This window comes from Aegilops tauschii, chromosome 6, assembly GCF_002575655.3.
Source record: "Aegilops tauschii subsp. strangulata cultivar AL8/78 chromosome 6, Aet v6.0, whole genome shotgun sequence".
Lineage (NCBI taxonomy): Eukaryota > Viridiplantae > Streptophyta > Magnoliopsida > Poales > Poaceae > Aegilops > Aegilops tauschii.
Genome location: NC_053040.3, coordinates 394,187,728 through 394,210,171, shown reverse-complemented (window position 1 = coordinate 394,210,171; position 22,444 = coordinate 394,187,728). Strand labels below are relative to the sequence as shown.

General features: G+C 46.2%; 2 protein-coding genes across 2 annotated transcripts; both read right to left on the bottom strand.

Annotated features, from left to right (window-relative positions):
* Window positions 1-326: 326 nt before the first annotated feature.
* On the bottom strand, window positions 327-2,019 carry LOC109781989 (uncharacterized). Its single transcript, XM_020340579.3, has 2 exons — window positions 1,658-2,019; window positions 327-1,199 (listed from the first exon to the last, which is right to left on the bottom strand). Exon 2 carries the CDS (start codon window positions 1,043-1,045, stop codon window positions 641-643), a length of 405 nt encoding a protein of 134 aa, XP_020196168.1. The 5' UTR covers window positions 1,046-1,199; window positions 1,658-2,019; the 3' UTR covers window positions 327-640.
* A 1,588-nt stretch (window positions 2,020-3,607) lies between these two features.
* On the bottom strand, window positions 3,608-6,018 carry LOC109781988 (uncharacterized). Its single transcript, XM_020340578.4, has 2 exons — window positions 5,594-6,018; window positions 3,608-4,178 (listed from the first exon to the last, which is right to left on the bottom strand). Exons 1-2 carry the CDS (start codon window positions 5,928-5,930, stop codon window positions 3,850-3,852), a joined length of 666 nt encoding a protein of 221 aa, XP_020196167.1. The 5' UTR covers window positions 5,931-6,018; the 3' UTR covers window positions 3,608-3,849.
* Window positions 6,019-22,444: the final 16,426 nt, after the last annotated feature.

Sequence of the window (22,444 nt, the reverse complement as noted above, 5' to 3'; positions counted from 1 at the left end):
ATCTGCGTCAAGGCTCCTGTCATGTGCTCCCAATTGGATCGTGGTGTGGGAGCCCTGGCTGGTTGGTTGGTTGGTTGGGAGTAGATGATATGCAGAGAGAACGACTGTCCAAATGCAATGCTACTGCATCACACAATGCATCAGTTTCCAGCATCAAGTTCGCACGATCGTCTCTGCTGACGAGGAGGAATTTCGTCGTCCTACAACTTGGCACGATGGCTTCTGGAGTAGTATAATATAGCACTAGCTTTCTTTTGTCTGAACATATATAATCCAGTAGCTGTTTCGTTTGGATAAGATCGACGAACCAGAGTAGGAGCCAAAAATACATAAAACAGCTTGGATAGATAACTCTTATCCTGAGTAGCACCAACAACATGATCAAAATTGCAATACTATCATCCCTAGTCGTCCTCAAGAAAAGCTCTGCTACAAACAAGCAGACCAAAATACTAGTAGCAATCAGCCTACAACAGCTGACCAAGATTCCGTAGGTGTTCTATCACCAGTTCATACATTTTGCGTCCACATAAACACACGAATTTCAGCACTCAGTGCATGTCATGTTTACATTTGAAACAAATTATGAAGGCTACCTGGTGCCGAAAATTGTATGGATTGGCATGGCATTGCTCAGCGATCACTTGCATTCTAGGCCCGCTTCCGCTGCTCGCCGTGGCGTGCTCTTCCTCCGGTTCCCAATCTGCCTGAATCCATTGGTCCTGGCCGATTCATCGCTGCTTGATCGAACGCTGGAATTGCTGTTCTCTTCCAGGACGATGTTGGGGCTCTCCTTCAGTGGCCTGCCTCTCTTCACACCAGCACTTGCATTCAGTTTAACATCTTTGCCATCTTCATCGCCGCCATCGACGTCTTCTACGAAATTCTCAACATCAACCTGTTCGATTTTATCGGCGAAGTGCTTCTGCGGCCTCCCTCTCCTCTTTCTCGCTGGCACCACCTCTTCGCCGCTGCTTCCTTTGTCTTCATGGCTCCTGGCAATGGCTGCCGTCCTTCCTCTGCCTCTGCCTCTTCCTCTACCCATTGATCGGTTCAGCTCAGCAGCAGCAAGATACTATAGATTGGTTTGGGCTACCAATGAATCGGCTGCTTCTGTTTATCAGTTTGGTTACTGAAACTGGAGTGTTTTACAGAGATACCTTGTGCTAAGATAATCCAGCTAAAGTTATCCTATAAATCTGCAGTAGTAGTATGAAGAACAGCGATTACAAATTCTTACTCCTGAACGAGAGGTGAAAAGCCTCGGATTTGGATTGATAGAAATCAACAAACTGACTACTGAACCAATCTACATGCCGTTATAAAACAAGCTAGTACATCACCAAAATGTTCTATGGCGTTCTTGGCTTGTGTATGTGAGAAATGAGCAAGTATGATTCTTATTCATTCTCGAAAAAAGTATGATTCTCATTGAGATCCATGACAATCGAAAAGATGCAAATTCAGATCAAGCAACCCAAATATCCAGACGCAAGCTACAGCAAAACAATACGCATCTGACGGATACAAACTTAAATAAATCTCTTACAAAACATATAATCTATCTATGCAAGAAAGCAGAAAGATAAACAAGGACTGATTCAAATCAACAGCTGAACCATTTCTCAAATTAATGGACGGAAAACGAGGAACTGACCTGCCACAAAGCTGGCGTCTACTCCAAGCAGCAGCACCAATCTCCGCAAAAAAAGAAGAAGATAGAGCTCTCCTGGCGCTAGAGGAAAAGAAACGATGGATCGGTGATAATCTCTGGCTCGCGATGCCGGAAGTACAGCGGATCGGGAGGCAGCAGCAAAGATTGCTATATGTGGCGTGTGCGAAGCGGGAGGGGGGCTCTTATCGACGAACAGCTACCAAAGCTAGCGCTCTGGCACTTCTGGATGGCCGAGCTCCAATAGCTGCTGGGGCATAGCAGGCAGCAGCTGGGGCGAGAGAGAGAGAGAGAGAGGGAAAGAGAGGGGGAGCTAGCCCTTCTAGATATATTGTTGAGGGGTCATTTGCCCATTGTTTATCATTTTTACTTGCAGCCTACCCACCGTTGAAGATAGTTATGTGCTTCTTGGCAATTTCCGGGCTTAAAAAGTTAATCGGCGTGGATCCCTATGAACGTGCTGCGGTTTTACCATGATGGCATTTTTGTTCAGTGTTAGCGGATGTTTAACGTCGGTAGCAGTAGTTGCCTTGCCTGCTTTCAACACCTGACACAGCACCCCTGTGCCTGTGCCTCCTAGGGTTACCAAACATTCTACTGGTCATGTTCTACTATTTACCGCACAGTATTAGCCGTGCCCTGCATGTTTCTACTCGGCGTGTTACCAGCTTATGCAGTTGTCTAAGAAGTATCAACGTTATTAATTAATTATTATCTACAGTGAAATGGCACTTAGTTACCACTACCAGACAGTACTTACTAATTAGACAAAGCCGAGTCCACTCCAGCTCCTGTGGCAAGTGGCTCGACTAAATTATTTCTGAATCCTGACACGGCACTGCACCGTGATTTCTTCCCCTCTCTGCTTTGAATTCGTATTTCATCTTCTTATTTACAATTTACTAGCGTGGATTTTGGATCGGGGTGATTTTTTTTCTAGATAAAGGACCAAAGCTAGGACGCGTACCGATGATCAGTGGTGTGGCACCACCGTATCTCTACACAAACATGAAAGAAGACGGGTGTACTTGCTGCTCTTGATGTCAGGTCCTGGCCGAGTTATTGCCCTTCAATTCTCACCGCTAACTTGTGAGCTCGGCATGCTTGAAACATGAACTGTGAATTGAAAAAAAAACAATTTTATTCGGTACAGTAAAAAATAGCATTCTACAGCAACTCAGTGCAGCAAAAGATTTTGTGTTTCGTCACCACCTCCGGATCTGCATCTGCGCTCCACCTGCAGCACTAGAGGCGTCAGCTGGGGTACAGTTTACGCTGAGGTTTTGCAAATAAAGCGAGGGAGATTAGGACCACGTACGGCCCTTGATGACGCGCGCTGCAGATCCACGCCATCTGATCTGCTGACACGAAAAAGCCGGAAAAATGACCTAGGTGCAGACCAAATTGCAGGAGGATCAGACCTACCGATGCCGAGATAGGCCCCCCTCTGCCTCTTGTTTCAGCTCAAATCAAATCCAACACGTTGGTTGCTCGTCGCAGAGGTTTCCGAAGCTGATGATAAAATCCCTCGAAGCCAAATCTGTTGAAAGTTGAAACGAGTTTATTTATTGTTAGATGGATCAGCCGCGTTACGTGCATCTCAAGTTTCTAGCGTACGTTCGTCGCCGTGAAGGCCACCCTTCACCAGCCTGAAAACTGGGAATAAGACATTAGATCAACACCGGTCATATATAACCTCAGGTTTCTAGTCTCGGTTCGTCGTCATGAAGGCCACCCTTCACCAGCCTGAAAACAGAGAACAAGACATAAGATCAACATCCGTCATGTATATAACCTACGACGAAGCTAACCGTTTGGCAAACAATTTCAGAAAGACAGAAAGAGACAGAAACTATACCTGGTTCCATTATAATGATGTGAGTACAGTTTTTGGACTGCAAGGATAGCAACCACTCACAAGTAGAAGTATGGCTATACAAAAAAATAATAAGATTGGATTACAATGTCACGATGACAATAAGATTTTCCGTGCAGCTTGCATCGCCGAGCCTAAAACTCATATGAAATGGAGACTAAGATTTGATTACTATCTCGAACACAACACCCAATGTACAATACAACACGAGAAAATACAGACCATGAAGGCACTATCCAAATCGTATGTTTTCGATGTTCATCACTACACGCTTTGAGCACTTTCACACAGTTACAGTACACTATTTGGGCAAAGATTTGATAAAATTGACAATGAGATCTACCATCTGGGCATCAAAAGCAGGACCTTCCATTTGGAAGTGACCGGCTCCTTCAATCAAGTGTGTATCAACCCGTCCAGCAGCAGACTTGAGCTTGTTTTGCAGCTGCTTTACGCTCGTAAAGCCATCTTTGGTTCCCATGATGAATAACTTTGGTTTCTCAGACTTGAGGATAGCATCATGATGTCTGCCGAATAGGATTGAGGCCAATAAACCAAATGGGTACCCGATGCTAACATAGCCAACCACCTGGTCAACCTTATCAACTGCAGATCCCGCAATTGGTGCTCCTGTGACAGGAAACTAGACTGAGATACATGACCAAACATAATTTAGTAGTTACATGAATGGATGAAGAAAACTAGTAGGCATAACGATTTCGTCATCATCCTGTATTTTGTGCAACAGCACAAGTTCTCTTACCTGTACTTAATTAGTTGCCACTGCTTTGCACTGTGTTAACATTACGAAAGACCCTTGCACACCAATCCAGTTAGGAGCACAGGGAGCAGTACTGGGTAGAGGTAAGCAGAGTAGGTGTGCTTTGCACACCTCATTACTGTCAAGTCAATACTAATCTTTAGGACAGATGAGTGGCCAAAAATAGGTACAGCACAACTGTCTAATGTCCAGGCTGCTTCTGAGAAATACTAATCTTCTAAGTCTAGTGTCCTGCATTAATGATCGGATGAAAAGTAGTGGTAATGACCTAGCAAGAAAGGTTGCTTCTGAGAAGATTGGAGTTACTCTAAAAATAGGATAAGGTCACCACGGGAGCCTCTTAGTCCTACGGGATACTTAGCACCTGCTCAACTGCCCTGAACACATTTCAGTGAGTAATACCCAGCTGTTAGTTAGATCTTTGGACTTTAGGGTCACTGAAATAGTAAGAGAACTGTATGATGAGTACATTTGAAGGCAAATTCAATGAGGAGAGAAAGTTTGAGCTTATGCCAACTCAAAGAGAACTGTAGGTGTGCTTTCAATTCTGATGCAACAGTGCAACACATCGCCTATTCATTAGTCGCTGGTCAAGATGAGTGTATAATTGTTGTCAATTGCTTATGCCAATTGTTGACATACAGTTTCAGAAGAGGTACTTGTTTGGTCAATTTTATTACTGGCCTCACTGAATCTCGCGTCATGGCAAACTGAACATGCATCGCCGCATCGGTGGAGAAGACCAGGGTATCCTACGTTAAGGATTGGCTGAAAAATAGTGGTGATAACCTAACAAGAAAAATTGCTTCTGAGAAGATGGGGGTTGCCCTAACAATACGATAAGGTCAGTCACTGGAGCCTCTGAGTCTTAAGGGTTGCTTCGCAGCCGCTCAACAGCCCCGAGCACAAATCAGTGAGACAGTGAGTAATACCCAGCTGTTAGTTTGATCTTTGGACTTTGGGGACACTGAAGTAATAAGAAAATTGTACGATGAGTACATTTTGAAGGCAAATTCCATAAGGACAAAAGGTTGTTCGAGCTTTCAATTCCGATACAACAGTACAACGCATCGCCTATTCATTTCTGGTCGCAGGTCAAGATGAGTGCTTAATCATCAATTGCCTAAGCCATCTGCTGACAGACAGTTTCAGAATAGCTACTGCACTAGTTTGGTCAATTTGATTCCCGACTTCGCTGAATCTCACAACAAGGCAAACCGAACACGTACGGACAGGATCGAGGGGATCGTCGGAGTTAACCTACCGGCGGAGGAGCCGACGAGGAGGACGGCGCGCGGCTTGAGGGTGTCGGCGACCCAGCGGCAGACGGCGACGACGTCCCTGACCTCGCTGGAGCCCGTGAGCGAGGCGCGGCCGGTGGAGCGCCCGGCGCCGCGCATGTCGAAGGTGACGGCGCGGTGGCCCCGCTCCGCGAGGCCCTGGGCCATGCCGCGCAGCAGGCCCTGCACGCCGCCGAGGATCGTGTAGGGGTGCACGAGCACCACCGCCACGTCCTCCGCGTCCTCCACCGGCGCCGCCGGCTTGAAGAGCCGCACGCTCAGCTTGGCCCCGTCAGCCGTCTCCACCGTCGTCCACTCCATCCTGCTCCCGTCCGCTCCGGCCAGTCCACTCCGGGGGGCTGAGCTACTTCCTGCCTCGATTTGATCTGCCCCGTAGCATTTTTTTCCTTCCTTGACTTCGGTTGGTTTTGGGTAGTTGCCTTGGTTAATGCTCGGTGGGCTGTAAGCCCGTTAGGCCGTGGTACGGCTCGCTTGCAGAGGCCGGCGCTTCTGGGCTTCTGGGCTGGGGCCCACTCAAAAAAATTCATGGCCGGTGCTTATGCTCCCCAAGTTATGGGCTGGTATTCTTGGGCGCAAAAAGGCCGGACGATTTCTTCCCTTCGCTAGAGAAAACTGATCATTGATCTGCGGACCTAGCTGCTGCTTGCCGCGTAGGCCCGATGTGGTGCCAAGGCTGGGTAGCTGCCAGCTGCTAACCTCAAGCAAAAAATCCCATGGCACTCGCGTGTAGCCAATCTGATCAACAACAGTCGATGTCAAATCCTATGGCATTCGAGAATAGCCGACATGACCAACAACAGTTCATGGCACATTGCTCTCTACTGCTATTGTGCCACTAGTGCTTGAAAACACCTTGCAAAAAAAAAAAAACTATAAGATGTTGCACAACATATTTGTCATGGTTGGTATCGTAGATTAAAGTTTTCTAGCATCTAATAAGCGCCTTCTGCAATTCCAACACATTTTGTACATACAACCTCAAATGGAGTTTAAGGGAGATTAAACTCGAAAGTAGCTCGGTTACAGCTAGCTCAACAAATAGCAGTCAATCCAACAATGTAGATTCTTTCATCTCTAGGCAAACATGCACAACACCATGCATCATATTGCCAAATACTATTAGGACACAAGTCAATTTCTAATGGTATATTCATGTCTAAAAAGTTACAATGTCAAGCGCGTCGAAAAATGTTTTCAGTAATGGAGAATAAGTTAGAAATCTCTACTCCTAATGGAGCAGTTGGTAGCCTAGTACGGTTTATTTTCTTTCGAATTTACTTCGTCCCACCTCCCACCACCCCCTCCCACTGGTTTTTCTTCTTCCCATTAAAAAACCGAATCCCATTAAGGGGAGATCTTGTTCCGTGTTTCCTTTGGTAGTTGTTGATTTAATTCAATCATGTAAATAATAATTAATTAAGAATTCAGAAATTGCACCATATATGGGAGATCTCACCTTACTAAAAGACAAACATACGATTTTTCTCGATAATCTTCCCTAATAAAATAAGATCCTTCATGACAAATCACTAATCCCGCGCGCTATGCGTTGCAATCTCAAGTTTCATATGGGCGTACGCATCTGCGCGCCCCTCCGGAGGGACGTCGTCCACGACATCGTGGAAGATGTTGTGGCTGGGCCAAACGCTGGCGCAATGCTCGAGAATGCCCGGGCATGGATCACGGCGTCGAGGATGACCGTAGCGGGAGGCGGGTCGTCATACCGCCACGTGGACGCGGTCATATTATATTTCTTGTCGGTCAAACAAAGAGCCAGCACGGCTACATTCTCAAATCAAGTGTGTACATTTAAATGTCAAGAACTCGTTAAGGGCATGTGTCCTACATTACTTAGTAGTCGCCGTCATAGTCGTTTGTAGCAGCCATTCATGTGAAAATAATTTAGAAATCGAGCACTGAATCAATTTGGAAATCAAACCATTGATGCAACTAATCAGCTAGACAGTTAATTGCGTATGCATTTAGTTAGGTCCATTTGAGTATGAATTTTTTTCGCACCGAATCAATTTAAAAATTGAGTCATTAATGCAACTAATTAATTTGTTAGACAATTTTTATGCCTACAGATAATTAGAAGTAGGGATTTTTTCCAATTCATCAGATAATTACTTGATTTGGTTGGCAGGTAATTAGGCATGCAGAGAATTAGGTCGGTCGTTAATTTTTTGTGTACTTAATTAATTAAGCAAGCAATTAGTTGTGACGAATCATTTTAAAAGCGCTCGTGGGCAAGAACGATCAACGGGCTCTCAGCTACATGGCCAAGCACCGAGCACCGCTTGGCAACATGGACAACGACCACCATGCGCTTGCGACATGGGCGACCTCGCGTTCACCAAGATGGATGAAGTCTATGCTCCGCAGGATGTCCACACGCTGAGAGTTGCCGAAATGTTTGCGGGTAAGGACAACACGACACAACACTGGCCAGGTGGTTCATGTTATAATAAAAAGAAAGAGTGTTCCAAAAATAAGAAGGAAAAAGAACTAAAGCCACCAAGTGATGCATGGTGTTGGAGAAAGAAAGAGTGTTTCAAATAATAAGAGAAAAAAAAGAAAGAAAGAGTATTTTGGAAAATAAGTATGAACGAGAACAAAAGTTGGCGAGGAATGAGAAAGAAGAAGATGAGTGCAACAGTACAACGCATCGCCTATTCATGTCTGGTCGTAGGTCAAGATGAGTGCTTAATCGTCAATTGCCTAAGCCATCTGCTGATAGACAGATTACCAATTTGATTCTCGGCTTCCACTAGTACAGCAAGCTGCTAAACAAACGGTTTTTAACCCCTTTCCGAGACGGCCTTTGGAACCGTCGCCAAGTGAGTGTGGGCGATAGGGGGTCCTTCCCACACGACACAAAAATCATCGGGGATATGCCCTCCTGGCACACACGCTCGGCAAAATAAGGTCGTGTGCGACCGGCGAGCACTCAAATACAGAAATACGTACATTAGTGCTAAAAAAATACAATTATACAGGTGAAATCATTTCCGGTCGTAAGTACATCCCACACAGTCAGCCAGCGCTAAACGTTTCCGTTTGTATATACATCCCACACAGTCGCTTTAAGGAAAACGTTTCTGTGCGCAAGTACATCACACACAATTTTCCCGGTTAAATCTTCTGTGATAGCGTTTCCATTGTACACGGTATTAACAATTTTATCGTTTGCGTTATTGGATTCATCACACACGGTGTCTAGAAAAAACTGTGTGTCAAGGGCTATCCATCACACATAGTTTTTATGTGGTAAACGTTTGCGCGAGGTGGCCTAACGTAAACAGTTTTCAAGAGGATGTTGTGTGTGATTGTTCATTAATCTAACACGGTTTATTCTTAGAAACTGTGTGCGTTATTGAATGCATCGCACACGGTGTTTTCTCAATAACCGTTTGCAATAGAAAAACACAATTAGCAGGCTAGTTATCTGATTTTTCATAATCCATTTATTAATCTAATTGACATTTCATATTAAGCACACAATATATTTCATTTTCATAATTGAAATAGATCAGAGTACAATATCATATAGCTTCAGCACTCAGCTACCCCATTACACAACTACACCAGGACCAAGTTTCACATGCAACATCTATAACCTTTCGAAATTAGCATCATAGACGGTACATAGACAGATGTATCTCATCTGGAAAACTGCTGAAGCAGGAGGCGAATATTGAGCCTTCATTGATGTTGAAGGTCTTTGTAACTTTAGGCCATGATGGACCGTCCATCCTTCGTCCTCTTCAGGAACACTTCAATATTGAACCGTGCGTGTTGTATGAATACCTTCCTCGCCTCCTGACCATACAGGTGGTTTGAGAGGTAATAATCAGTGAACTGCTTTGGAAAGGCCTGAAAACAAGGATGTTCATAAATATCTTCTCTATATTGGAAATGGGGCAAAGGAATAAAAAAGGCAAGGTATAATAGTTAGTACCATCCTGTAGCGAACTGATGTCTTATTCATTGTGCGGACAAAGGTCTTGTTGTTTTTTGTCGCTAATTTCTTTATCCTAACAATCTTTCTAAGTTTCTTGACTTGACTGATATTCATGGACAACTCATTTCCCCATATGCAAAAAGGGTCGAATAGTGGGTCAAACCCTATGACAGCAGGACCTACATGTGCAAGACCAAATTGTTAAAAACCTAAATATTAGAATGGTTCCTGTAATTGCACAATAATGTGCTATTAGACAACGGACCATGCACGTGCTAACCTCGATTGTAAACCTCAGTGCTTCCCATTGTTTCCCTGCAACACATATAAGGTAGTTAGTCATCAGGTTAAGTAAGGGTTCGCATGCTATCAGTAAAATATGTTGATGAAAAATAAGCACATTGCAGATTCATCAGATTAATTCAAGCCACATGAAAAACCCATTTATCCAAACCAAGCATGATTAAAAACTAGGAAATATAGCACTTGTATATGTTTCTCATGTATTAAGTGCAGCCAAATTCAATTTATTCCTCACATGCACAACAATACAAAATTCTACCCATGGCAATTGGACATCGCCGTGTAGAATTGAACCAAGCAGTTAGCTAAACACCACAACAAATGAACCAAACATTAACCGAGCACCACATTGCACAATATAACATACTCCTAATAGAAGATCAGACAGTTAACCAAACCAAGCATGCTTAACAACTTGAAAATATAGCAATTGTATTTGTTTCTCATGTATTTAGTACAACCAAATTCGATTTATTTCTCACATGGTATACAATAACAGAATGCAGCCACAACAATTGAACATCGCATTGCAGAATTGAACCAAGCAGTTAACTAAACACCACAACAAATGAACCAAACGTTAACTGAGCACCACATTGCATAATATAAGATACTCGTAATAGAAGATCAGACAGTTAGAGGGAAACTGAATTCTGCCTCCTCCCTCCTAGGCTCCTAGTGCGTGCCTCCCGCCGGCCGCCACTCCGGCACCAGCGCCCAACCTCCCCGCCGCCGGGTGCCACTCCGGTCCCGGCGTCCACCTCCCCTCTCACTCCCCATGGCGTCGGGATCTCGCAGCCCGCCTTCCGTCGCCTCCTCTTTTCATCGCGAAAGGCCGGTGGTGTCCAGTCTTGGCCTCTCGGGCTCGCCGGGGTCGGCGCACTCCTCTTCCGCCGGCATGCCCCAGCCTGTGCCGGCGCCAGAGGCGTGGCACAGACCGGGCCCTACCCACAAGGCGCTCTGGAGGCGTCGCCGGGCGCTGCGGCGCCAGCAGGAGGCTGGCGGCCACAGGAGCATGTCATCCTCATCTTCCTCCGAAAGGTGACTGATTCTGCCAGATCTGTATGGACTCTGCTTCCGGTGTTTTCAGGAGGGTCACCGGCGGCACGACTGCACCAACGATCCGCTCTGCATCCGATGTGGTTTCTCTAGGCATGTGTCTTGCCAATGCACGGTGCCGCGCAGTCCGATCGCAGCGGAGGAACTACGCAGGGCGGTCATCGACAGGGTCTCGAAGGCGCGTCGGACAGATCCGGCGCCGGTGCTCGCGCCGGGGGTGGGGAGGAGACTGATGGAGCCTCGGCAGGATGCGCCTTGGGCGTCGCCCTCGCCAGTTGCGCCCGGTCTCCCTCCCACCATGCCTGTCGGCCTGCCCCAGCAAGCGCGTGCAGAGGTCTGCATTCTGCCGCACTCAGCGGGGATGGAGGATTTGGAGCGCCGCCTGCAGCTCCCGGTGGTGATGTATGTGGGAGGTGCCAGACCACCGGTCTCATGTGTGGATGCGGCGATCGCCATCTCGGAGCAGCTCGACATCCCAAGGCATCGTTTTTCGGTGCACAAATTTCACCCGGAAGACTTTCTGGTAGTCTTTGCATCGCATGAGGTCCGTAACAGAGCGCTGGGGGTGCCGTTCGTTGAGCACCAGGGTTTCAAGCTGTTCATCAAGCCATGGTTGCGGCAGGCGCAAGCCAAATCAAAGCTCATGCGAGTTCAGGTGGATCTGATGATTGAAGGAGTGCCTTCGCATGCTTGGTCGAGGGAGACGGCGACGGAGCTGTTGGTGGTTGGGAACGTAGTAATTTCAAAAACATTCCTATGCACACGCAGGATCATGGTGATGCATAGCAACGAGAGGGGAGAGTGTTGTCCATGTACCCTCGTAGACCAAAAATGGAAGCGTTAGCACAACGCGGTTGATGTAGTCGTACGTCTTCGCGATCCGACCGATCCAAGTACCGAACGTACGGCACCTCCGAGTTCAGCACACGTTCAGCTCGATGACGTCCCGCGAACTCCGATCCAGCAGAGCTTCATGAGAGAGTTCCGTCAGCACGACGGCGTGATGACAGTGATGATGTTGCTACCGACACAGGGCTTTGCGTAAGGACCGCTACGATATGACCGAGGTGGAATATGGTGGAGGGGGGCACCGCACACGGCTGGAATAGATCAACAGATCAACTTGTGTCTCGAGGTGCCCCCCTACCCCCGTATATAAAGGAGAAAGGGGGAAGGCGGCCGGCCAGGAGGAGGGCGCGCCAAGGGGGGAGTCCTACTCCCACCGGGAGTAGGACTCCTCCTTTTCCTTGTTGGAGTAGGAGAGGGAAGGAAGGGAGAGAGGAGGAGAAGGAAAAAGGGGGGCGCCGCCCCCTCCTTGTCCAATTTGGAATAGAGGGGGAGGGGGCGCACGGCTGCCCTGGCCGCCCCTCCTCTTCTCCCACTAAGGCCCACGAGGCCCAAATAACTCCCCGGGGGGTTCCGGTAACCCCCCGGCACTCTGATTTTCTCCGAAACCACTCGGAACACTTCCGGTGTCTGAATATAGTCGTCCAATATATCGATCTTTACGTCTCGACCATTTCGAGACTCCTCGTCATGTCCGTGTCATATCCGGGACTCCGAACTACCTTCGGTACATCAAAACACAAAAACTCATAATACCGATTGTCACCAAACTTTAAGCGTGCGGACCCTACGGGTTCAAGAACTATGTAGACATGACCGAGACACGTCTCCGGTCAATAACCAATAGCGGAACCTGGATGCTCATATTGGCTCCTACATATTCTACGAAGATCTTTATCGGTCAAACCGCATAACAACATACGTTGTTCCCTTTGTCATCGGTATGTTACTTGCCCGAGATTCGATCGTCGGTATCTCAATACCTAGTTCAATATCGTTACGGACAAGTCTCTTTACTCGTTCCGTAATGCATCATCCCGCAACTAACTCATTAGTCACGTTGCTTGCAAGGCTTATAGTGATGTGCATTACCGAGAGGGCCCAGAGATACCTCTCCGACAATCGGAGTGACAAATCCTAATCTCGAAATACGCCAACTCAACAAGTACCTTTGGAGACACCTGTAGAGCACCTTTATAACACCCAGTTACGTTGTGACGTTTGGTAGCACACAAAGTGTTCCTCCAGTAAACGGGAGTTGCATAATCTCATAGTCATAGGAACATGTATAAGTCATGAAGAAAGCAATAGCAACATACTAAACGATCAAGTGCTAAGCTAACGGAATGGGTCAAGTCAATCACATCATTCTCTAATGATGTGATCCCGTTAATGAAATGACAACTCATGTCTATGGCTAGGAAACATAACCATCTTTGATCAACGAGCTAGACAAGTAGAGGCATACTAGTGACACTCTGTTTGTCTATGTATTCACACATGTATCATGTTTCTGGTTAATACAATTCTAGCATGAATAATAAACATTTATCATGAAATAAGGAAATAAATAATAACTTTATTATTGCCTCTAGGGCATATTTCCTTCAGTCTCCCACTTGCACTAGAGTCAATAATCTAGTTCACATCGCCATGTGATTTAACACCAATAGTTCACATCACCATGTGATTAACACTCATAGTTCACATCGTCATGTGACCAACACCCAAAGGGTTTACTAGAGTCAATAATCTATTTCACATCGCTATGTGATTAACACCCAAAGAGTACGAAGGTGTGATCATGTTTTGCTTGTGAGAGAAGTTTAGTCAACGGGTCTGCCACATTCAGATCCGTATGTATTTTGCAAATTTCTATGTCAACAATGCTCTGCACGGAGCTACTCTAGCTAATTGCTCCCGCTTTCAATATGTATCCAGATTGAGACTTAGAGTCATCTGGATCAGTGTCAAAACTTGCATCGATGTCACCCTTTACGACGAACATTTTGTCACATCCATAATCGAGAAACATATCCTTATTCCACTAAGGATAATTTTGACCGCTGTCCAGTGATCTACTCCTAGATCACTATTGTACTCCCTTGCCAAATTCAATGTAGGGTATACAATAGGTCTGGTACACAGCATGGCATACTTTATAGAACCTATGGCTGAGGCATAGGGAATGACTTTCATTCTCTTTCTATCTTCTGTCGTGGTCGGGCTTTGAGTCTTACTCAATTTCACACCTTGCAACACAGGAAAGAACTCTTTCTTTGACTGTTCCATTTTGAACTACTTCAAAAACTTGTCAAGGTATGTACTCATTGAAAAAACTTATCAAGCGTCTTGATCTATCTCTATAGATCTTGATGCTCAATATGTAAGCAGCTTTACCGAGGTCTTTCTTTGAAAAACTCCTTTTAAATACTCCTTTATGCTTTCCATAAAATTCTACATTATTTCTGATCAACAATATGTCATTCACATATACTTATCAGAAATGCTGTAGTGCTCCCACTCACTTTCTTGTAAATACAGGCTTCACCGCAAGTCTGTATAAAACTATATTCTTTGATTAACTTATCAAAGCGTATATTCCAACTCCGAGATGCTTGCACCAGTCCATAGATGGATCGCTGGAGCTTGCAAACTTTGTTAGCACCTTTAGGATTGACAAAACCTTCTGGTTGCATCATATACAACTCTTCTTTAATAAATCCATTAAAGAATGCAGTTTTGTTATCCAGTTGCCAGATTTCATAAAATGCGGCATTTGCTAACATGATTCGGACAGACTTAAGCATCGCTACGAGTGAGAAAATCTCATCGTAGTCAACACCTTGAACTTGTCGAAAACCTTTCGCGACAAGTCGAGCTTTGTAGATAGTAACACTACCATCAGCGTTCGTCTTCCTCTTGAAGATCCATTTATTCTTAATGGCTTGCCGATCATCGGGCAATTCCACCAAAGTCCATACTTTGTTTTCATACATGGATCCTATCTCAGATTTCATGGCCTCAAGCCATTTCACGGAATCTGGGCTCATCATCGCTTCTTCATAGTTCGTAGGTTCGTCATGGTCAAGTAACATGACCTCCAGAACAGGATTACCATACCACTCTGGTGCGGATCTTACTCTGGTTGACCTACGAGGTTCGGTAGTGACTTGATCTAAAGTTACATGATCATCATCATTAGCTTCCTCACTGGTGTAGGAGTCAGAGGAACAGATTTCTGTGATGAACTACTTTCCAATAAGGGAGCAGGTACAGTTACCTCATCAAGTTCTACTTTCCTCCCACTCACTTCTTTCGAGAGAAACTCCTTCTCTAGAAAGGATCCATTCTTAGCAACGAATGTCTTGCCTTCGGATCTGTGATAGAAGGTGTACCCAACCGTCTCCTTTGGGTATCCTATGAAGACACATTTCTCCGATTTGGGTTTGAGCTTATCAGGATGAAACTTTTTTACATAAGCATCGCATCCCCAAACTTTAAGAAACGACAACTTTGGTTTCTTGCCAAACCACAGTTCATATGGTGTCGTCTCAACAGATTTCGATGGTGCCCTATTTAACGTGAATGCAGCTGTCTCTAATGCATAACCCCAAAACGATAGTGGTAAATCGGTAAGAGACATCATAGATTGCACCATATCTAATAAAGTATGGTTACGATGTTTAGACACACCATATCCAGGTGGCGTTAGTTGCGAAACTATTCCGCGTTGTTTCAAATGAAGACCAAACTCATAACTCAAATATTCTCCTCCACGATCAGATCGTAGAAACTTTATTTTCTTGTTACGATGATTGTCCACTTCACTCTGAATTTATATGAACTTTTCAAATATTGCAGACTTATGTTTCATCAAGTAGATATACCCATATCTGCTCAAATCATCTGTGAAGGTCAGAAAATAATGATACCCGCCGCGAGCCTCAACACTCATCGGATCACATACATCAGTATGTATTATTTCCAATAAGTCAGTTGCTCGCTCCATTGTTCCGGAGAACGGAGTCTTAGTCATCTTGCCCATAAGGCATGGTTCACAAGCATCAAGTGATTCATAATCAAGTGATTCCAAAATCCCATCAACATGGAGTTTCTTCATGCGCTTTACACCAATATGACCTAAACGGCAGTGCCACAAATAAGTTGCACTATCATTATTAACTTTGCATCTTTTGGCTTCAATATTATGAATATGTGTATCACTACGATCAAGATCCAACAAACTATTTTCATTGGGTGTATGACCATCGAAGGTTTTATTCATGTAAACAGAACAACAATTATTCTTTGACTTAAATGAATAACCGTATTGCAATAAACATGATCAAATCATATTCATGCTCAACGCAAACACCAAATAACACTTATTAAGGTTCAACACTAATCCCGAAAGTATAGGTGGTGTGCGATGATGATCATATCAATCTTGGAACCACTTCCAACACACATCGTCATTTCACCATCAACTAGTCTCTGTTTATTCTGTAACTCCTGTTTCGAGTTACTAATTTTTAGCAACCGAACAAGTATCAAATACCCAGGGGCTACTATAAACACTAGTAAGGTACACATCAATAACCTGTATATCAAATATACCCTTGTTCACTTTGCCATCCTTCTTACCCACCAAATATTCAGGGCATTTCCGCTTCTAGTGACCATTTCCTTTGAAGTAGAAGCACTCAGTTCAGGCTTTAGTCTAGCTTTGGGCTTCTTCACGGAAATGACAACTTGCTTGCCATTCTACATGAAGTTCCCTTTCTTTCCCTTTGCCCTCTTCTTGAAACTAGTGGTCTTGTTTTTCATCAACACTTGATGCTCTTTCTTGATTTCTACATTCATCGATTTCATCATCATGAAAAGCTCGTGAATCATTTTCGTCTTCCCTTGCATACTATAGTTCATCACGAAGTTCTACTAACTTGGTGATGGTGACTAGAAAATTCTGTCAATCACTATCTTATCTGGAAGATTAACTCCCACTTGATTCAAGCGATTGTAGTACCCAGACAATCTGAGCACATGCTCACTGCTTGAGCTATTCTCCTCCATCTTTTAGCTATAGAACTTGTTGGAGACTTCATATCTCTCAACTCGGGTATTTGCTTGAAATATTAACTTCAACTCCTGGAACATCTCATATGGTCCATGACGTTCAAAACGTCTTTGAAGTCCCGATTCTAAGCTGTTAAGCATGGTGCACTAAACTATCAAGTAGTCATCATATTGAGCTAGCCAAACGTTCATATGGTCTGCATCTGCTCCTGCAATAGGTCTGTCACCTAGTGGTGCATCAAGGACATAATTCTTCTGTGCAGCAATGAGGATAATCCTCAGATCACGGATCCAATCCGCATCATTGCTACAAACATCTTTCAACTTAGTTTTCTCTAGGAACATATCAAAAAATAAAACAGGGGAGCTAAACGCAAGCTATTGATCTACAACATAGTTATGCAAATACTATCAGGACTAAGTTCATGATAAATTAAAGTTCAATTAATCATATTACTTAAGAACTCCCACTTAGATAGACATCCCTCTAATCATCTAAGTGATCACGTGATCCAAATCAACAAAACCATGTCCGATCATCACGTGAGATGGAGTAGTTTTCAATGGTGAACATCACTATGTTGATCATATCTACTATATGATTCACGCTCGACCTTTCGGTCTCAGTGTTCCGAGGCCATATCTGCATATGCTAGGCTCGTCAAGTTTAACCCGAGTATTCTGCGTGTGCAAAACTGGCTTGCACCCATTGTAGATGAACGTATTGCTTATCACACCCGATGATCACGTGGTGTCTCGGCACGACGAACTTTGGCAATGGTGCATACTCAGGGAGAACACTTTTATCTTGAAATTTAGTGAGAGATCAGCTTATAATGCTACCGTCAATCAAAGCAAAATAAGATGCATAAAAGATAAACATCACATGCAATCAATATAAGTGACATGATATGGCCATCCTCATCTTGTGCTTGTGATCTCCATCTCCGAAGCACCGTCATGATCACCATCGTCACCGGCACGACACCTTGATCTCCATCGTAGCATCGTTGTCTTCTTGCCAACTATTGCTTCTACGACTATCGCTACCGCTTAGTGATAAAGTAAAGCAATTACAGGGCGATTGCATTGCATACAATAAAGCGACAACCATATGGCTCCTGCCAGTTGCCGATAACTCGGTTACAAAACATGATCATCTCATACAATAAAATATAGCATCATGCCTTGACCATATCACATCACAACATGCCCTGCAAAAACAAGTTAGACGTCCTCTACTTTGTTGTTGCAAGCTTTACGTGGCTGCTACGGGCTGAGCAAGAACCGTTCTTACCTATGCATCAAAACCACAACGATAGTTCGTCAAGTTAGTGCTGTTTTAACCTTCTCAAGGACCGGGCGTAGCCACACTCGGTTCAACTAAAGTTGGAGAAACAGACACCCGCCAGCCACCTATGTGCAAAGCACGTCGGTAGAACCAGTCTCGCGTAAGCGTACGCGCAATGTCGGTCCGGGCCGCTTCATCCAACAATACCGCCGAACCAAAGTATGACGTGCTGGTAAGCAGTATGACTTGTATCGCCCACAACTCACTTGTGTTCTACTCGTGCATATAACATCTACGCATAGAACCAGGCTCGGATGCCACTGTTGGGGAACGTAGTAATTTCAAAAAAATTCCTACGCACACGCAGGATCATTGTGATGCATAGCAATGAGAGGGGAGAGTGTTGTCCACGTACCCTCGTAGACCGAAAGCGGAAGCGTTAGCACAACACAGTTGATGTAGTCGTACGTCTTCGCGATCCGACCGATCCAAGTAACGAACGTACGACACCTCCGAGTTCAGCACACGTTCAGCTCGATGACGTCCCGCGAACTCCGATCCAGCAAAGCTTCATGGGAGAGTTCTGTCAGCACGACGGCGTGATGACGGTGATGATGTTCCTACCGACGCAGGGCTTCGCCTAAGCACCGCTACGATATGACCGAGGTGGAATATGGTGGAGGGGGGCACCGCACACGGCTGGAATAGATCAACAGATCAACTTGTGTCTCGAGGTGCCCCCTGCCCCTGTATATAAATGAGCAAGGGGGAGGCGGCCGGCCAGGAGGAGGGCGACTCCTCCTTTTCCTTGTTGGAGTAGGAGAGGGAAGGAAGGGAGAGAGGAGGAGAAGGAAAAAGGGGGGCGCCGCCCCCCCTCCTTGTCCAATTCGGACTAGAGGGGGGGGGGGCGCGGCTGCCCTGGCCGCCCCTCCTCTTCTCCCACTAAGGCCCACGAGGCCCAATTAACTCCCCGGGGGGTTCCGGTAACCCCCCGGCACTCCGGTTTCCCCCGAAACCACTCGAAACACTTCCGGTGTCCGAATATAGTCGTCCAATATATCTATCTTTACGTCTCGACCATTTCGAGACTCCTCGTCATGTCCGTGATCATATCCGGGACTCTGAACTATACATCAAAACACAAAAACTCATAATACCGGTCGTCACCAAACTTTAAGCGTGCGGACCCTACGGGTTCGAGAACTATGTAGACATGACCGAGACACGTCTCCGGTCAATAACCAATAGCGGAACCTGGATGCTCATATTGGCTCCTACATATTCTACGAAGATCTTTATCGGTCAAACCGCATAACAACATACGTTGTTCCCTTTGTCATCGGTATGTTACTTGCCCGAGATTTGATCGTCGGTATCTCAATACCTAGTTCAATCTCGTTACCGACAAGTCTGTTTACTCGTTCCATAATGCATCATCCCGCAACTAACTCATTAGTCACATTTCTTGCAAGGCTTATAGTGATGTGCATTACTGAGAGGGCCCAGAGATACCTCTCCGACAATCGGAGTGACAAATCATAATCTCGAAATACGCCAACTCAACAAGTACCTTTGGAGACACCTGTAGAGCACCTTTATAACACCCAGTTACGTTGTGACGTTTGGTAGCACGCAAAGTGTTCCTCCGGTAAATGGGAGTTGCATAATCTCATAGTCATAGGAACATGTATAAGTCATGAAGAAAGCAATAGCAACATACTAAACGATCAAGTGTTATGCTAAAGGAATGGGTCAAGTCAATCACATCATTCTCCTAATGATGTGATCCCGTTAATCAAATGACAACTCATGTCTATGGCTAGGAAACATAACCATCTTTGATCAATGAGCTAGTCAAGTAGAGGCATACTAGTGACACTCTGTTTGTCTATGTATTCACACATGTATCATGTTTCCGGTTAATACAATTCTAGCATGAATAATAAACATTTATCATGAAATAAGGAAATAAATAATAACTTTATTATTGCCTCTAGGGCATATTTCCTTCAGTTGGGCAGTTCGTGTCTGATTGAAAGCTTGGCGCCGGAGACTGCCAACAGAGAGGATCTCTCCCTCTTCAAGTTGCGTGCTTGGTGTGTTGACCCGGATGAGGTTCCTGCCCGCCGTTTGCTGTGGGTGCCTGAACCGTCGGATATTGTGGTGAACCCGGCGGCGCGTCGCCCCTCCTTTCATCAGTTGCTGGAGTATCCTACGCTTATTCACATCTGGCGGATACGCGACCATATGGCACTGGAGCTCTGGCGGCGTTCGCCTAGCTCGGATGGTGGGAGTGGACAGAGTGGACTGCCAGACAGCTCTAATGGCAGGGTCCAGGGGGAGCGGACCATGCTCCCCTGGACTCGTGGTGTTTGCGACGCCCATGGGGCTAGCTGTAGTACGCCAGACTTCGTTGACGATGGTGGACAAGGTCGCTTGTGCCGGCAGGTGCCAGAAGGCCGGGTGGGACCTTCGGACTGGCGGATTCCGCCCATGGGGCCAGGCATGATGACGACGACTACTTTGGGGCCACGGGGTTTGCCCACGGTCTGTCGAGACTAGCCGGTACGCGTTCAAACCAACGAGTGGTGGAGAGACCGCGAGAGACTGGGGTGGTGACAGCTGGCGAGCTAGTCACATCGGCTCAGAGAGACAGGGGCGCAGAGGATATGGAGATTCCTGATAAAGTGGCGATTGAGAGCAGACAGCCCGCCCTCCCTCCGATGGTGGAACCGATTCTGCCAATCGCGAGCAGGCAGGCCGCCCTCCCTCCTGTAGTGGAGCATTCCCAGCCAATGGAGAAGTCGGGGACCGATGAGATCATGGCCAATGAGGATGGACTGGCGCTGTCTCCTCCTGTCGTGGAGCGGGTCTAGCATATTGAGATGCAGAGGACAGCTGTTCCACAGACAGGACGGGATAGTGATCAGGTTGCCCCGATGGTGGCGGACCCCGCGTGGTCTGGCCCATGTGAACAGGTGCTGGGGGAGTGCGTGTGGAGCCGGCCTCCCTGCCGCTCATCCCGAGGCATGTGGAGCCAGACCAGGACAGATGCCTCTCTGCAGGATGGGCCCCAGTAGAGGAATTGCTGGCGCCCAATGATTGCGAGTGGCATGTCGCGCCAGTGGCCTTGGATGCTACTATGGTGCGGCCTGCAGTGGGACCGGTGGGTGAAAAGACTATGTTGCATGAGATCGACATACCTGGGATGCATGTAGTGGAAGTGCAAGGTACCCTGCCTGATCAAAGCCAGGGGGAGACGCGCCTGTCGTTCAAGGAGCAAGTGGCGTTGGGCAACATTAAAACCTTTTGTGCTGGCTTGCTGAAGAAATTAGCGCCCCCCTGCTAAAAGAAATTGAAGTGGTCAATGGAGTTCGTCCGGGTCAAGACCCCTTCACGCCGCGCTGCAACACAAGATCGACCAGCTCCAGCTCAAGAAACTCCAAGGCGTCGGCGGCTGAGACAGTTCTGCTCAAAGCCTTGGGCATCGTGCCGGACGAGCTTGCGATCACCGAGGGAGCGCTGGTCCAGCTGCGGGAGATGTTTGACTCACCCCTTCATGACAAACACTCGCGTACCATTGAGGCGATCTTCGGCAAGTTTTTACCTATGGAGCTGGGCGTGGAGACTCAGGTGGCAGTAGCACACTAGATACTACTGGCAAGTGTGGAGTCCGTGACATTCCCCAATGTCGCGCGTCAACATGGAGTTGGTGAGCTGGAATGTTTGTGGTCTAAACAATCCGGCTAGGAGGAAGGCTCTAAGAGAGATGGTTGATTCCACTAGGGCTAGTATTTGGTGTATCCAAGAATCGAAGTTGGATGTAGTTGACCAATTTACCATAATGCAATGCTTTGGTCCGGCGTATGATGGTTTCTTTTACTTACCATCCTCGGGTACGAGGGGAGGCATCATATTAGTGTGGGACTCGTCGGTGGCTGGTATATCTAACTGTGTTCGAGACACTAACTTCATATCGGCCTTTGTGGTGGCTCGCGAAGGTGCCCCATGGTGGCTGTCGGTGGTTTACGGGCCATAGGAGGACCATGAAAAAATCAACTTCATGGAGGAGATACATGCGCGGCGCCTGCTTTGTCCTGGCCCGTGGCTTGTCATTGGAGACTTTAACCTCATTCTACAGGCTTCCGACAAAAGTAACGCAAATCTTGACAGGAGAATGATGAGTAAATTTAGACGGTTCGTAGATTCTAACAGCCTCAAAGAGCTCTTTCTGCATGGCTGAGCTTTCACTTGGAGTAATGAGAGGGAGAA

Coding starts and splice junctions, on each gene's coding strand:
- LOC109781989 (XM_020340579.3), bottom strand. CDS start 1,045: ATGGGTAGAGGAAGAGGCAGAGGCAGAGGAAGGACGGCAGCCATTGCC.
- LOC109781988 (XM_020340578.4), bottom strand. CDS start 5,930: ATGGAGTGGACGACGGTGGAGACGGCTGACGGGGCCAAGCTGAGCGTG. Junction 4,179..5,593: donor CCTCGTCGGCTCCTCCGCCG/GTAGGTTAACTC, acceptor TTCCTGTCACAG/GAGCACCAATTGCGGGATCT.